General features: G+C 44.9%; 1 protein-coding gene and 1 long non-coding RNA gene across 2 annotated transcripts; both read left to right on the top strand.

Annotated features, from left to right (window-relative positions):
- The first annotated feature begins 1,293 nt into the window (after positions 1 to 1,293).
- Positions 1,294 to 1,693, top strand: LOC101975896 (short transmembrane mitochondrial protein 1). Its single transcript, XM_005331173.4, has one exon. The coding sequence runs from the start codon at positions 1,343 to 1,345 to the stop codon at positions 1,484 to 1,486; it is 144 nt and encodes a 47-aa protein (XP_005331230.1). The 5' UTR covers positions 1,294 to 1,342; the 3' UTR covers positions 1,487 to 1,693.
- Positions 1,694 to 3,399: 1,706 nt separating this feature from the next.
- On the top strand, positions 3,400 to 9,443 carry LOC144368531 (uncharacterized). Its single transcript, XR_013428292.1, has 2 exons — positions 3,400 to 8,766; positions 9,281 to 9,443. It is a non-coding gene; the product is annotated as an uncharacterized LOC144368531 (long non-coding RNA).
- Positions 9,444 to 16,054: the final 6,611 nt, after the last annotated feature.

Raw genomic sequence — 16,054 nt, 5'->3', positions numbered from 1 at the left:
ATAGCAACCCCCTAGCAGCCACCAATCAGCATGAGACAGGGAAGTACCTGGGATGCCAGATGACCCCCAGTAGTTTATGGTGTTGGTTGATAACATGTTGGGAAACCATGTAGTTCAGCACGTACACCCCTCTTGGCTTAAACCAATCAGTTCAAATGAATCCTCCTTTTGTACTAACCAATCACCCCTACCCAACTTGCTCCAGTGAACGTGCTAATCATGTTTTAGAGTTGTTTTATAATTTTCCCGCGGTGTGTGATGATTTGCTAAGAGATGCTATGATGTATATGAAGTCCCTGACTTCCCCAGAGAGTGTATAAAACTGCTGCAAACCCTGGGCTTGGGGCCTCTCAGCATCACCAGTTGCTGTTTGCGCGGAGGACCCAGCTAGTTCGAAATAAACGCCTCTTTGCTGCTTACATCGATCTTGGTCTCTAGTGGTCTTTTGGGGGTCCCGAATTCGAGCATAACACAGGAACAAGGTTTTATAGCACAAAAAGTTGCAAAGGGGGGGGTGTCTTGAATACTTACAGATAACAGGATTTTGGCAAGTGTAATACAAAGACAGCTAGCAGGTTAAAGATCTACATGGTGTGATATTTCAAGATAGAAGTAAATTCAGATCCCAACATCAGAATTTATGAGGCGCCACTGAAGTTTCAAGGAGGGTTGCTATCTTGTCAAGGAAAGCCAGGCTTGGGCGAGTTCAGAGCATGGGCAGGACTTCCAAACAAGTTTAGAAATCTCAGTAATTTACAGTAAAACAGAAATTAACTTTTTATGACTTTGTGATGCGATGGCTCTCAATCTTAAAATGGATTAGGCTGGGTTCATCAGTCCCCAAAAACACTTAATGACAGAAGTGATATTAAAAATGAGCTTTAGGGGTTAGGGTTGTGGCTCAGCAGTAGAGTGCTCACCTAGCATGTTCGAGGCCCTGGGTTTGATCCTCAGTACCACATTAAATAAATAAATAAACAAACGAAAGATAATGTAGGACAGAGATTGGCAAAACAGAACTGCCCTTTAGGAGGATTAACTTGGTACAATGAATTTGAGAAATATTTAGAATTCCAAGCAGGAAAATACTAGCAATAGGCAGCCTAGCCTGGACTCTCCTGCAAATTTTAGGTAGGAAATAATTGGGATTTAACTTAGGAATACAAAACAGTAAACCTAATTGAGAGTGTCTGTGACAATGGGACCTACAAGATAGCGGTTGATTGAACATAGAAAAGTTGTTTGCCTCTAGGCCTTCGCGCCCGCGCAGGCAGGCGAGGACAGGCCTGTGGAGCTGTAGCTGCCCTTCTGTCCCTCCTTGTGTTCTCGGCCGACAGACAGCATGCTTCAGTTCCTGCTTGGATTTACTTTTGGCAACGTGGTTGGAATGTATCTGGCTCGGAACTATGACACACCAAACTTGGCTAAAAAACTTGAAGAGATTAAAAAGGATTTGGAAGCCCAGAAGAAACCCCGTAGTTCCTGATGCCCGCTCCAGCCCTACGTTCTGGATACTCTGATTCTGCCGCCCCTCAGGGGCCTCCTGTACCATCTGATCCCAAAGCTTTTGTTTTCATCTTTTCATCTCCAGCCACAGCAATTTTCTTCTTTGATAGATCCAGTATTGCCTCAGAGCAAAAGTGGGGCCATAAGTTAAGAACTACCCTTTATGTGTCCAACAGCCTTGCCTCTTCCCCACCCTTCCTTCCAGCTGACTGGAGTCATGGTGCTAGTTTAGCAAAGTCGCTTCTCCCCTGTTGTTTGGGATTTTTACTACCTTTTGTCCAAAGAAAAATTAGTGAGTTTTTTGTATAGCTGATCAGATACAAATAATGCTAGGGCTGGGGATGTGGCTCAAGCGGTAGCGCGCTCGCCTGGCATGCGTGCGGCCCTGTTCGATTCTCAGCACCACATACCAACAAAGATGTCGTGTCCGCCAAGAACTAAAAAATAAATATTAAAAAAAAAAAATTTCCTCTCTCTCTCCTCTCTCACCCTCTCTTTAAAAAAAATAATGCTAATTTCATTGTTTTGCAGTTATAATGGATGCTTGTTAAACATTTGTTATTAAATTTTGTTGTTTCAAAGTAATTAAAATTAATAATATCTAGAAAAAAAAAGTTGTTTGCCTCTAGGTGACTATTTGTGAAGCCAGATTTACAGATAGGTAGTTAGTGGTGAAAGACCCCCGTCCAATGAAAGACCCCCGTATCCCTGTCCAAGGAGAATCACAGGAAACACTGGCTGCAAAAGCAAGAGGTTTGTTTATTGGGACACAGGCGCCTGCGGGTGCCCAGCAGAACCTCAGCCGGAGCTTTGGTGAACTGGCACACCGGGCTTGGGGATACAGAGATTTTTATAGGGTTTGGGACAGGTTTCGCGCGTGCGGGAAGCAACAGGTTTCTTATTGGTTTGTTTAAATCTAGCATATAGGCCACCTAGGGGGTACAGGTCTGCATTCCAAAAACCATAGGTCTGCATTCTATTCTTTCTGTTCCTGCTTATCTGTTCCGGTTTATTCATTCATGCCTCAGGATGCGGGTGCTCTGTTCTTCAACCGGTTGTCTGGAGAGCATGCCTGGTGCCTGGTATCTTGGTTTCATATCTTGGTCTTAGGTAACTGGGCTAACTGGGCTAGGGTCTTTCAGTGGGGTTAGGTAAATCGGGTCTAAATCGGGTAAAATAAATAAAATGAAGGCCATTATTGAGATTGGAATCCAGGAAACCAGAGCAGCACTTGGGGAAATTGAAATGTTAATGTCCCCAAGGACCAGCCCATCCTAAGGAAATGTTAATGAAGCAGCTGCCAGCAAACTGGAGATGCTAATCCAAAAGCTGCCCCAGGCCCTAGATTACTGCTTCAGCCCACCTATCCCCACCTGTATTTCCATCATGGCAGGATAACAGAGAACAAAGGACAGGAATGTGGGGAAGCTGAAAGCAGACCTTAGCTATAAAAGAAGGAGACCTCCCCCTTCCATGCATCCCACCTCTTGGGTCCCCTTCTTCCTCCGGGGAGAAGTCTTTTCTGCTATCCTTTAATAAAGCTTCCACTCTCCACTCTCCACTTCCCTTACATGCTTCTCTGGTGTTAAACTTCAGCATTGGGGAAGCAAAGACTCTTCACCCATAAACAGGGGTAACATTTGTAGAAACAAATTGAAAAGGAGTTAATTTGGAATGGAAATGGACACAGAGAAAATGAACATCTCAGTTTCCAAAGCACTGATTCATTAAAAGACAATGACCTTGGTCAGGTGAGGTGGTGCAGGCTAGTAATCCCAGTGGCTTGGGAAGCCAAGGCAGGAGTTCAAAGCTAGGCGCTAAGTAACTCAGTGAGACCCTGTCTCTAAGCAAAATACAAAATAGTGTTGTAGGGACAAAGGAGGCAAGGCACCAAAGATAGCAGGAAACAGTTTTATTTGGCTGCAGCCAGGTTCAGGGGGCACAGCTTTTGCTGTAATCCATCAATCCTCTGAACCCCGAGTTCAGGGAGTTTCAGAGTTTTATACCCAGCGTGTAAGGGGAGGGGCTCAGAAGTTCACAGTCTGCAGAAGTTCACACAAAAGCAGCTTTTTCTCTCACTGTTCTGGGCAAGTTAACTCTTCAAGGACCACACCTGAGAAGGGGAGAGCTTCTTCTCCTCTTTCTTTCCTCCCCTGCCAGCTGTTACCATGGAGCCCATTTGTAACATCTTAAAAATGTAGACATCTCTGTAAAGCCCAGCTCAAGGCCAGAGACCTTGTTTGCACATTTCTACAAAGTACTATACTGGATACATTTGTGAAAAACTAGTAAGGGGTGTCCAGCACCTGGAGTATCTTCCCCGGCCAGTAGCCCAAGTAAACAGGGAGACACGAAAATAGGAAGTTTATCTACACTAAACTTTTTTGCAGACTCTTGCTGACAGTCCTAAAATCAGCCATGGTGAAGAGGGCTTTTCTGTGGAGAAAGGGGATGCCACTTCAATAGGGCTGGCTATGTGTCTCAGTGGCCGAGTGCCCCTGAGTTCAATCCCTTGTACCAAACCTTTTGGTGGAGATAATCAAGCAATGAAGACTTAGGACACATGGCCTCTGAGATCTCTTCCATATCTGAAATTTTAGGGTTGTAGGCAATGCAGATGTGGACTTTAGGAGAAAAGTGTATGAATTTTGGACTTTCACATGAATGTAAATAAAGTCATAGAAATAGATAGGATCACAATGGAGAAAGTTGAAGAAAGAGATCCCAAGACAGGAAGACTGGGAAAAGTTGGCAAGTGACAAAAGAAAAATGATCAGAGTGCTGAGGAGAGAAACAAAAGAGAACAGAAGCATGTAATGCAAATAAAAAAGAGGGGAGGTTGTCAATGTTAAGTGACACAGAAGGTTCAAGATGGAGAGGACAGGACTGGGGATAAAACTCAGTGACATAGTCCTTGCCTAGCATGTGCGAGGCTCTGGGTTGGACTCCAGAACTTGTTCCCTGAAAAGAAGGAGAGGTCAAAGGTCAACCAGAGGGGTTAAAGAGTGAGGAGATGGTAGCAATATTGAACAGTAAATCAAAGGCTGTATGGAGCGCTGAGGTAGAGCACTTTGATCCCCAGCACTATTGGAAAAAAGAGAAAAAAGGCAGCAGATTTTTTTGGGGGGTGGGGGTAGTTGTCAGGACTGAAGCATGTTTTCAGAAAAATGAGCTGATTGAGGAAAACTAAAAATGAAAATGTGATTATCTAATTTAAAAAGGAGATGCCAAAAGAATTAAAGTCTGAGAGGTCATTGGTAGGTTGATCAAGAGGGAGAGAGGCAGACAGGTTGAGTTGCCAAATCTAAGGAAAGAGTGGGAAGGAAATGTATTGCGAGATTTTTAACTGACTAAAAATTCAGGGAAGTCACATTGAATGGTCTTGTTTTCCTAGGTAGAGCCAATCTTTTGAGAACAAAAATTGTGGGGGGCTGAGCAGTAGTGTACGCCTGTCATCCCAGTGAAGCCCGAGGCTGAGGCTGAGGCTCACGAGTTCAAAGCCAGCCTTGGCAAAAAGCCAGGCGCTAAGTAGCTCAAGGAGATCCTGTCTCTAAATAAAATACAAAAACGGGGCTGGGGATGTGACTTAGTAGTTGAGTGCCCCCTCGGATCCTAGTGTTAGGGTCGGGCAAACGTCGGAGGAGGAGGAGACCACCAAGAGACTTGTCTCATGCTGTAAAGGTAAAATTTCCAAGCTGATTCTAAGCCGCAGAGCCTGAGTTAAAGTGTAAAGGACCAGGCTTGTAAACCTGCTTCTAAAACTGCAAAGCATGGGCTAAATTCCTGAGGCAGTTAGGACAAGGCCCTACTGACCATTTAGTGATTTATGGACTGGGGTCCTGTGCAACTCCTCACGTAAGCATTCAAGACCCTGTGCAGTTTGTCACGTAGATATTCAGGGTCCAAACCAATCAGTTTGAATGTGTACCCCACCTAGGAGCACCAATCATTCCTGCCCTGATTGTTCCCGCCAATGTATGCACTAATCCTGACTCAGGGTTGTTGTTCAATTTTCCCGCGCCTCATGATGATTTGTTCTGATGTATGCAAAGCCCCCCACCCTCTCCGAAAAGTGTACTTAAACTCCGCTTGAACTCTGCTCTGGGCTCTGAGCCGCTCTCCCTTCTTGAGTGGGCACAGAGTCCCAGCGCGCTGGAACAGGATCCTCAATAAACTTCCCCCCTGCGATCGCATGAAGTGAGTCTCTTGTGTGGTTTCTCCCCTCTGACGCTCCGCTGCACCCCAACAATGCAAAAGCAAAGGGTTTATTGGGGGATGTAAAGGTAAAATTTCCAAGCTGATTCTAAGTCGCAGAGCCTGAGTTAAAGTGTAAAAGACCAGGCATCCTAAAGTTTCCAAAGTGCGGAGATTGGGTTAAAAAGTAAAAGACTGGGTATTGTTAGAGTCCCTCTGCTACCCCCAAAACCTGTAATCCCTGTAGCTGTTAGGACAATACTGGAACTGCCCAGTAAATATTTCCACTGACTTTCTGGTTGTTTAATAGCTAAGGGTTCCGAGTTGCTCGGCACGTAGGCATTGCAGGACCTAAACCAATCAGTTTGAATGTGTACCCCACTTAGGAGCACCAATCACCCCTGTCCAATCTGTTCCCGCCAATGTATGCACTAATCCTGACTCAGGGTTGTTGTTCAATTTTCCCTCGCCTCATAATGATTTGTTCTGATGTATGCAAAGCCCTCCACCCTCTCCAAAAAGTGTACTTAAGCTCCTCTTGACCTCTGCTCTGGGCTCTGGGCTGCTCTCCCTTCTTGAGTGAGCACAGAGTCCCAGCGCGCTGGAATGGATCCCCAATAAATCCCCTTTTGCCAATTGCATGGAGTCAGTCTCTTGGGTGGTCTCTCCCTCCGACGTTTCGCCAGACCCTAACAGGGAAACCAGCATGCTGGGGCTCAGAGTTCTCCTGAGAGAAACTGGAGCCCTGAGTACAGCTTAAGCAGAGTTTTTATACAGTGTTTTAACAGGGAAGTCCATATGGCAGTTAGAATGCGAGAGTGGGATTGTTACAAAATAACCATTACAGAATAATCATGCCTTTTGTCATGGGGTGTTGGGTCAGGGTACATTTTGACATAAGTAACTGTTTTTAACATAAGTTTCCAGGTTCCAGGAAGACAGAACTTAAACTTACAGAAAAGCAAAACTTAACAGGAGAGAAAAACTTGAATTTAACCTTTACAGTTTCTAAGCTGCAAGGCCTGAGTTAAAAAGTGAAGGACCAGGTATTGTTAAGTTCCTCTGCTACACCCAGAACCTGAAATTCCTGAGGCAGTTAAGACAACGCCCTGCTGGCCATTTAGTTGATTAATAGCCTAGGGCCCTGTGCAGCTTGTCACGTAGGCATACAGGGCCCGAACCAATCAGTTTGAATGTGTACCCTGCTTAGGAGTGACCAATCACCCCCGCCCGATCTGTTCCCGCCAATGAATGTACTAATCAAGTTTAAGAATTGTTGTTTGATTTTCCCGGGCCTCATGATGATTTGTCCTGATGTATCCAAAGCCTCTGCCCTCCCCAAAAAGTGTACTTAAGCACTGCTTAACCTCTGCTGGGGCTCTGGGCTGTTCTCCCTTCTTGAGTGAGCACAGGAGCCCCAGTGCGCTGGAATGGATCCCCAACAAATCCCCTTCTGCAATTGCATGAGTCAGTCTCTTGGTGGTCTCTTCCTCTGACACTTCACCAGACCCTTACACTAGGAAAGAAGGTAGGAAGGGAGGGAGGAAAAAAAATACACAGCAAATTCATCAACAAAGTGCCCCTGGGTTCAGTCTCTAGAATTGTTGCAGAAAGTTTGGTCCTTGTCCCCATGCCAATCCAATAACAAGGACACGGTTTTGAGAAAAAGGAAAAAAGATTTATTTGCTTTGCCAGCAAAGGAAAAACACAGGGGACTCCTGTCCCAGGGGCTGTGATTCTGCCCCTCAGCAGGAACGGGGCTGGGGTCGGGATATGGATGTGCTTTTAAAGAGGTGATTCAAAGGCTACGTTCCACAGGATAGAGCTGTAATACACTTGTTAACTTGGGAGATAGTCATTTCTGAGACCTTCTGGAACCATCCTCAAAGTCTTATATTACTTCATTGGTATGGTGGGTGTGTACTTGGGTACTGATAATTCTGTCTAGGATGGGGAAGACAGGTAATCCTGTTTCCCCTGAGATCAGGGAGGGGGAGAGATGAGAGAGGAGCTGGGAGAGAGGAAGGAAAAGAAATATGTCCACTTTAAAAATAATTTGTAGGGCTGGGGATGTGGCTCAAGCGGTAGCACGCTCGCCTGGCATGCATGTGGCCCGGGTTCGATCCTCAGCACCACATACAAAGAAAGATGTTGTGTCTGCCAAAAACTAAAAAATAAATATTAAAAAAATTCTCTCTCTCTTAAAAAAAAAGATATTGTGTCCATCTACAACTAAAAAAAATATAGATTATAAATGAAAGATTTTGACTCCATTTTGCTGCCTTCTATAAAAAAACTGTTACATGAGCTGTTTCTGAGAAACTGAAATGAAAGCTGTCTTATAAAAATTGTTTTCCTGTACCCCACAGAATGTACCCGACTCAGGATATGGTGGTCGTCGTGGTGAGCTACATACTGGGTTTGGGTACATTTATGGGTCTACAGGACTTTGAAATAGATTATCGCCCCCACTCAGCTGAAACTCAGGATATGGTTGTCCAACACTTGTTCCGACCAAAGACATGATTAAGCTAACTGCTTTTTTAGCCTCTGTAACTTGCCAGCTTGCATGATGCTGAGGAAAGCCCCTGAGTTGTGATGTTTTTCATCCTTAAATTCCTAAGACACAGGCCAGGAAGCTGCTGACCTCCCACAGAGCGTCCATCTCTACCGGTGGGAGACAGTCCCTGGCCAGGTAAATAGAGCTCTCTGTTGTTTGTTTTCTGAGGGGGCTCCTCATGACAGCTATCATCCAGTAGACAGGAAGTCATGAGTGTTGCAGTCCCAGAGCACAGTGAGGAAGCCGGACTGAGGCGGGCAATTTAAATCTGGGAAGTTGGAGCCTGCCCCCTGAGGAATCGAAATGCCTACACAGCTCTTCCTGCACCCTATCTAGATACCTGCCCTGCTCCAACCTGTTGCTAAGGTCACCTGTCCCAGGGATTGGCCCTCCTTACAGTTGTTGATTATGCCCGCTTCCTGCCCAGATCTCTCCACCTAGGCCCCTCCAGCCCAACTGCTTCTCACCTCTGCGCCCTCCCGCTGAACATCACCTGGGCTAGTCAGGTAAGCAGGAAGGAGAGAGGTAACAGGAAGAGAGCAGGAGAACTAAGGTCCCCAGGACACATAGAAAGGGCAGGATGTGCTTACTGGTGGGACACCAGGACACCAGCTGTGGCCCCCTCCTCCCTCCCAGGAGAAGCCTGTGGTGCCCCTTCTTAGATAAACCTGCTTTATAGGCTGCTGCTCTAATGTCCTACTGTCACCCATAACCAGCTGTTTCAATGAAGCCACCCTAGGACACTTACCACAGGAGTTGCATTGTAAGGGTCTAGAGGACCTTTGTAGCTGAGGAAGTGAAGGAGAGAGCAGCTAACCTGGGACTAGGTCATCATTTGGATGTGAGGTGTCCCCTAAACGCTCCTGTGTGAGACAGTGTAAGAAGGTTCCCAGGAGAAATGACCAGCCAATGGTTTAGTCCCCTGATAGGGATTAACTGACTGGTAACTGAAGTGGTAGGGGGTGGCTGAAGGGGGTGGGAACTGGGGACTGGCTTTGAGTGTCTATTTGTATCTGGCAGGAGGACTCTCTCTCGCTGCTCCTGGTCACCTCGATGTGAGCTGCTTCCCTAGGCCACCCTCTTCTCACCCTGATGTTCAGCCTCACCTTGAGCCCTGAGGAACGGAGCCGGCCTTCTATGGACTAAGCCCATGAGCCCTCAAATAAACTTTCCCCTTCTTCAATTGTTCTGGTCAGATCCTTTAGTCACAGCAGCGAAAAAGCGGACTAAAGGGGCTGGGGTGGTGGCTCAGAGGTAGAGCGCTCACCTAGCATGCATGGGACACTGGGTTCGATCCTCGGCAGCACCACATAAAAACAAACTAATGTGCCCACCTAAAACTAAAGATACATAAATAAATAAATATTTTTTAAAAAGCTGACTAAAACAGACTGTAAGGAGGAATGGGAAGGTTGGAAATTAGCAGAGAGAGAGAAGAAAGGAAACATTTAGAGGACCACCCTATATGTAAAAGGCCAGAGAGGGACCCCTGACTGAGGATAATAGGAAAGAGAAAGAAAAACTTTGGCAGAACCACAATCCTCTAAAGGAGTGAGATCCTGCTAGCCACTAAACAAGCACTCATCATGGGTTATTATTTCTGGACACTGGTTGCAAAAATCAAGGACAGAGAAGTTTGTAGATGGATGAGGAGACAAGAGATCAAGATGATTTGTACTGGAAAGTGGTATCAAAGGCAGCTTCCCGGAGGAGATTTTTTTTTTAAAAAATTACTTAATTACTTATTATTATTTTTTTAAAATATAGTGTTGAGGATCGAACCCAGAGCCTCACACATATTAGGCAAGTGCTCCACTACTGAGCCGCAATCCCAGCCCCTGGAGGAGAAGATGTTTGAAGGAAGTAATAGTAAAATTTAAGATTAAAAAAAGAGGGCTGGGGCTGGGGATGTGCTCAAGCGGTAATGAGCTCGCCTGGCATGCGCAGGGCACTGGGTTAGATCCAGCACCACATAAAACAGAATAAAGACGTTGTGTCCACCGAAAACTGAAAAATAAAAAAAAATAAAAAGAGGGCTGGGTTAGTGGCTCAGTGGTGGAATGCTCACCTAGCATGCATGAGCCACTGGGTTTGATCCTCAACTCACATAAAAATAAAATATTGTGTCCATCTAAAACTAAAAAATAAATATATATGTTTTAAAAAGATTAAAAAATGAGAATGGAGCAAGGCATGGTTGGGCACACCTATATAATCACAGCAACTCAGGAGGCTGAGGCAGGAGGATGGCAAATTCAAGGTCAGCCCAGCAATTTACCAAGGCCCTAAGCAAATTAGTGAGATCCTAACTCAAAATGATGATGATGATGATGATGATGATGATGATGATGATGATGATAATAGGGCTGGGATGCAGCTCAGTAGGTAAGTGTCCCTGGATTCAAATCCCTGGTGGAGAAGCGCCCTTCAGGTACCCTTTCAGGGCTAAAGGAGCCTCCTCTGAGGACACAGAACTATAGAAATCTCCACATAATGGATCCCTACGTGGTTGTTGTGAGGTACTCTACCACCGAACTACATCCATGCCCTATGTATTTATTTATTTTTAAATTTTGAGACAGGGTTTCATCTCAGTAAGTTGCCAAGGTTGACCTCAAACTTAAAATCCTCCTGACTCCGTCTCTGGGATACAGGCATGAGTATTCCATTTAGTATTGGGTCCCTGATTCTTTTTTGTAAATTGTTTTGGGGGTACCAGGGACTGAATTCAGGGGCACTCAGCCACTGAGCCACATCCCCAGCCCCATTTTGTATTTTATTTAAAGACAGGGTCTCACTGAGTTGCTTAGGGCCTAGCTTTTGCTGAGGCTGGCTTTGAACTCATGATCCTCCTGTCTCAGCCTCCAGAGACTCGGATTACAGGTGTGAGCTATCATGCCCAACAGGTCCCTGATTCTTTTTATTTGTTTCAATTAGTTACACATGACAGTACAATGACCTTGACATATCATACATTTGAATCAGATGGGATATAATTTCTCTGAGTGTACAGGTTGCAGAATCACATTGGTCATGCAGTCACCTATATACCCACAGCAATACTCATGTCTATTTTATTCTGCTGCCCTTCCTTTACCCCCTATCCCCTCCCCTCCCCTCCCATCACTTCTCTCTACCCAGTCTAAGGTGACCCACTTCTTCTTTTTTCCCCCTCACATGGTCATACCTGTATTCTGTATAACGAAAGGGGTCTCCTTCCCTCTTGCATGCAATTCCCATTCTCCCTCCCTTTCCCTCCCACCTCTCTTCCCTACCTAGAGGTAATTTTCTTCTTCTTATGCTCTTCCTCCCTACCCCATTTTGAGTCACCTCCCTTATATCAAAGAAGATATTTGGCATTTGTGTTTTTGGGATTGGCTAACTTCACTTAGCATAATCTGCTGCAAATGCCACGATCTTGTTATATTTTAGTGCTGAGTCATATTCCATTATGTTGGAAAGGCTTAATGGTGGAAGTAGTGTAGAGATTGGACAAGAGAGGATAAGCAGAAGCTAGATCTCTGTGACTGATGATCCACTCAAGATTTGGGCAGCCTAACCAGAGGTGGAGACTGGGGGAATGAATAAGAACCTGAGCAGACATGATAATGGAGGTGATGATAATGGTAAGGAGAGCAGCCATAAATCCTAGATTCCTGGGACAATACCATTCACTGCAGAGCAAAGAGGATTGAGGGGTTAAGGAGAAACAAAGAACCTGAACTTCTTACATATTTATTTTCAGTCTTTTTCCTTTTTGTGGGCAGTGGGTAGTAGGAATTGAACCCAGTAAAGTGATTTACCGCTGAGATACACTCCCAGTGTCCACCCTTTGCTTCCCCTTGGCACAGGAGTTAAACCCAGGGTGTGTAACAGTGGTCCACTTTATGCTTTGAATACAGCCCTTGCTGCTCTGGACATGTTTCTTTCTCTTCCTCTCCCTGTTCCTCCCTAATCTCTCCTTGTCCCTAATCTCAGGGGTAACAAGATTACCTTTCTTCCGGATCCTAGGCCCAGTTATCTGTCCCTGAGCACAAACCCACCTTGGGAATGAAGTTATCCACACTTTGGGGATAGTACCAGAGAATCTCAGAAATGACTATCTCCAAATTTACAAGTGAATTACAACTTCAGACAGAGAACAGGTGGAATGGGCCCTCTAAATTACCTCTGTAAAAGTCCTCTGTTCCTGCTGATAGGGAGAATCACAGCTGGGTTTCTCCTTTGCTAGCAAAGCAATAAATGTTTTTCCTTTTTAAAAAGTATTTTTTAGTTGTCAATAAATCTTTTAGTTGATTAACCACTGAATCATATCCTGAGCCCTTTTTTAAATATTTTATTTAGAGGGAAGGTCTCAGTGAGTTGTTTAGGGCCTTGCTAAATTCTTAGGCTGGCTTTGAACTTTCAATCCTCCTGCCTCAGCCTCCCTGAACCGCTGGGAATACAAGCATGTGCCTGGCTCCAGTCCTTTTTATTTTGAGACTGGATCTCATCAAGTTGCTAAGGTTCTTACTAAATTGCCCAGGCTAACCTTGAATTTTTAATCCTCCTGCCTTTCAGGCATGTGCCACCGCACCAGTCTTTCTTAGGCCCTGGGTTTGCTCCTCAGCACCACATGAAAATAAAGATATTTTAAAAAATCATTATTCAGCTTCAGAAATAGCTGGGTTTCAACATCATTAGTTTCCTCTGGTGGGCCAGACTGAGAAGACAAGGAAATTAACCAGGCTCTGTGCTGTCCTTGTCTCCTTCACAAATTTACACTTAGGTCTGGCCTTAAGTATAGCTCAAGAAAATTAGTTTATATAAATAAGAGAACAAGTATGATGCTAAACAGGCTCAAAAGAGAATGCAGATGTATGCACGGGATCAGAATGCTGCGGAAGGAGGATCTTAAGTTTACGGTCAGCCTGGGCAACATAATGAACCCTGTCTTAAAAAAATGAGGATAGGGGCTGGGGATGTGGCTCAAGCGGTAGCATGCTCGCCTGGCATGCGTGCGGCCCGGGTTCGATCCTCAGCACCACATACCAACAAAGATGTTGTGTCCGCCGAGAACTAAAAATAAATATTAAAAAATTCTCTCTCTCTCTCTCTCTAAAAAAAATATCTTTAAAAAAAAAAATGAGGATAGAGATGGGAATGTAGCTCGGTAGCAGCGAGTCCTTGGGGTTCAAATCCCAGCACTAAAAAAATTTTTTAAAAAAAGCATAAATTAATTTCCTAATATATGGTGTAAGGAACGGTAGAAAAAGCTCCATAAACTCAACAAGCCAAACAACTGTTTATTAGCAGGACTGTAGCGGCCAGTCGCAGAAGAGAAGGGGAGAGAGGGAGAGAAGGAGAGAGGGAGAGAGAAGGAGAGAGAGGGGAGAGAGAGAGAGAGAGGGAGAGAGAAGGAGAGAGGGGGAGAGAGGGAGAGAGAGGGGGAGAGAGGGGGAGAGAGGGGGAGAGAGGGAGAGAGAGGGGGAGAGAGGGGGAGAGAGGGGGAGAGAGGGGGAGAGAGAGGGAGAGAGGGGGAGAGAGGGAGAGAGAGGGGGAGAGAGGGAGAGAGAGGGGGAGAGAGGGGGAGAGAGGGAGAGAGAGGGAGAGAGGGGGAGAGGGGGAGAGGGGGAGAGAGGTGGGGAGAGGGGGGGAGAGAAGGAGAGAGAGGGAGAAGAGGGGGAGAAGAGGGGGGAAGAGGGGGGGAGAGGGGGGGAGAGGGGGGGAGAGAGGGGGAGAGGGGGGGAGGGGGAGAGGGGGAGGGAACACATATAGGGTGTTGATATTTATGGGATTAACACAGGATAAGGAGGAGCAAGGCAAGTGGGCTGCTACTTCTTCATTGGCTGACAGTTCTCGCCACTTCAGGGATTGGAGGTGTGCCATTCAAAGTTCGCGCCGTTCACAGGGATTGGAGGTGATGGTTCGTGCACCATTCAGTGCGTCATGGACCTGAGTTCCTGGAAGAGAAGTGCTCCAGGCGCCATCTTTTCCAACATGCGGTCAATATGTACAAGATATAAACTGTAACATTTAGGGGCTGGGCACTCACCTAGAAAGTAGGAGGCCAAGTACAAAGTGTGTGTGTGTGTGTGTGTGTGTGTGTGTGTAACATTTATCTTTCACAATATGAAAATCAATTGTTTTTCACTTGACAAAATAATCTGTCACCATGTACAAACATTATTTGCATCGATCAGTTTTCCAGACCTAAGAAGTTAGTTTAACTGCTGTAACATCCGCTAACTCCTTGTTATTGCATTGTATTTTATTTTTTATTATTTTTTTTTTTTTAGAGAGAAAATTTTAATATTTATTTTTTAGTTTTTGGCAGACACAACATCTTTGTTTGTATGTGGTGCTGAGGATCTAACGTAGGCCTCGCGCATGCCAGGCAAGCGTGCTACCGCTTGAGCCACATCCCCAGCTGCATTGTATTTTAAAAGCACTCAAAGGAGGGGCAACTATTACCCCCCAATAATGGATCACTTATAAAATTAAATGTGCTATCTAAGACACAGGAAGAGTTGGAGTCAAAGGTTTGCCACTTGAAAATCCTGTTAAGGGCTGGGGATGTGGCTCAAGCAGTAGCGCGCTCGCCTGGCATGCGTGTGGCCCGGGTTCGATCCTCAGCACCACATACCAACAAAGATGTTGTGTCCGCCGAGAACTAAACAATAAATATTAAAATTCTCTCTCTCTCTCTCTCTCTCTTTAAAAAAAAAAAAAAAAAAAAAAAAAAAAAAGAAAATCCTGTTAAATGGGGAGAGGTGGGAGGCTGATGGGGGTGGGAGAGAGACATGCTTAAGAAGAGTCACAGTTGACATCTGGGGCAACCAACCAGGTAACACGATTCTCTCTTCTATTTATTCTCCCTCCCTTCCCTTTGTTCCTCCTTCTGTTCTTTTGCTTTTTTTTTTTTTCCCCTTCAGGCTTCTAAGAAGCACTTTTCCTCAATTGTTTGCCATCTATATATTTTCCATTTACCTCAAAAACTGTTAAGGTAAGCTGTGTTCAGGTAAACACTACCAAAGCTGTTAGAAGTAAGAACGGTTGGCCTTGGAGGGTAGCAACGGGAAGGGACAAGATGGGGTTTCTGAAGTTCTAGTAAGTTCTGTTTCTTACCTTGGTGCTCATTATGTGGGTGTGTTTAGTGTGCACAAATTGAGGTGTACACTTATGTCCATTTTTTATGTATATTTCAATAAAGGCTTAAACTAAAACAATACAGTATCAAACAAAAAAACCCATCAGTTTAAATTTCATCTCCTTCAAGGAAGTGAGTAGATGATAAAAGGAGGCATAAAGAATTGTAGGAAAAGATCTTCATATTTTGGCCCAGTATCACCAACTTCCGCTCATTTTCCATGGTCTGGTAACTCACCCCGGTTTTGGGTTTTGGTTTATTGACAAGGGCATTGGCAGAGGGAAGGGAAGGGCACAGAAGGATGAGGGATAGTAAGGGCAGAACTTGATAACTGGTTGAATGTATGGCTATAGGGGCCTGGGGATGTAGTTCAAGTGGTAGAGTGCTTGCCTAGCATGCGTGAGGCCCTGGGTTCAATTCTCAGCACCACATAAAAAAATAAATAAAATAAAGATATTAAAAAAAAAAAAGAAGAATGTATGGCTATAGGAAAGGGATAAAAGAAAGCCGTTTAAGACAAGTTAAATGGAAAGAAAATGGAAACTATTAGTTGAATACAAGTTTAGGCAATTATGGTGAAAATATATATATTATGAGGGCTGGGGATATAGCTCAGTGGTAGAGTGCCTGCCTTGCACACACTAAGGACCTGGGTTCAATTCCTA

The sequence above is a fragment of the Ictidomys tridecemlineatus genome, chromosome 11 (assembly GCF_052094955.1).
Source record: "Ictidomys tridecemlineatus isolate mIctTri1 chromosome 11, mIctTri1.hap1, whole genome shotgun sequence".
Lineage (NCBI taxonomy): Eukaryota > Metazoa > Chordata > Mammalia > Rodentia > Sciuridae > Ictidomys > Ictidomys tridecemlineatus.
Note: the sequence above shows the minus strand (reverse complement) of the source record. Positions and strands in the feature narration are given on the sequence as shown.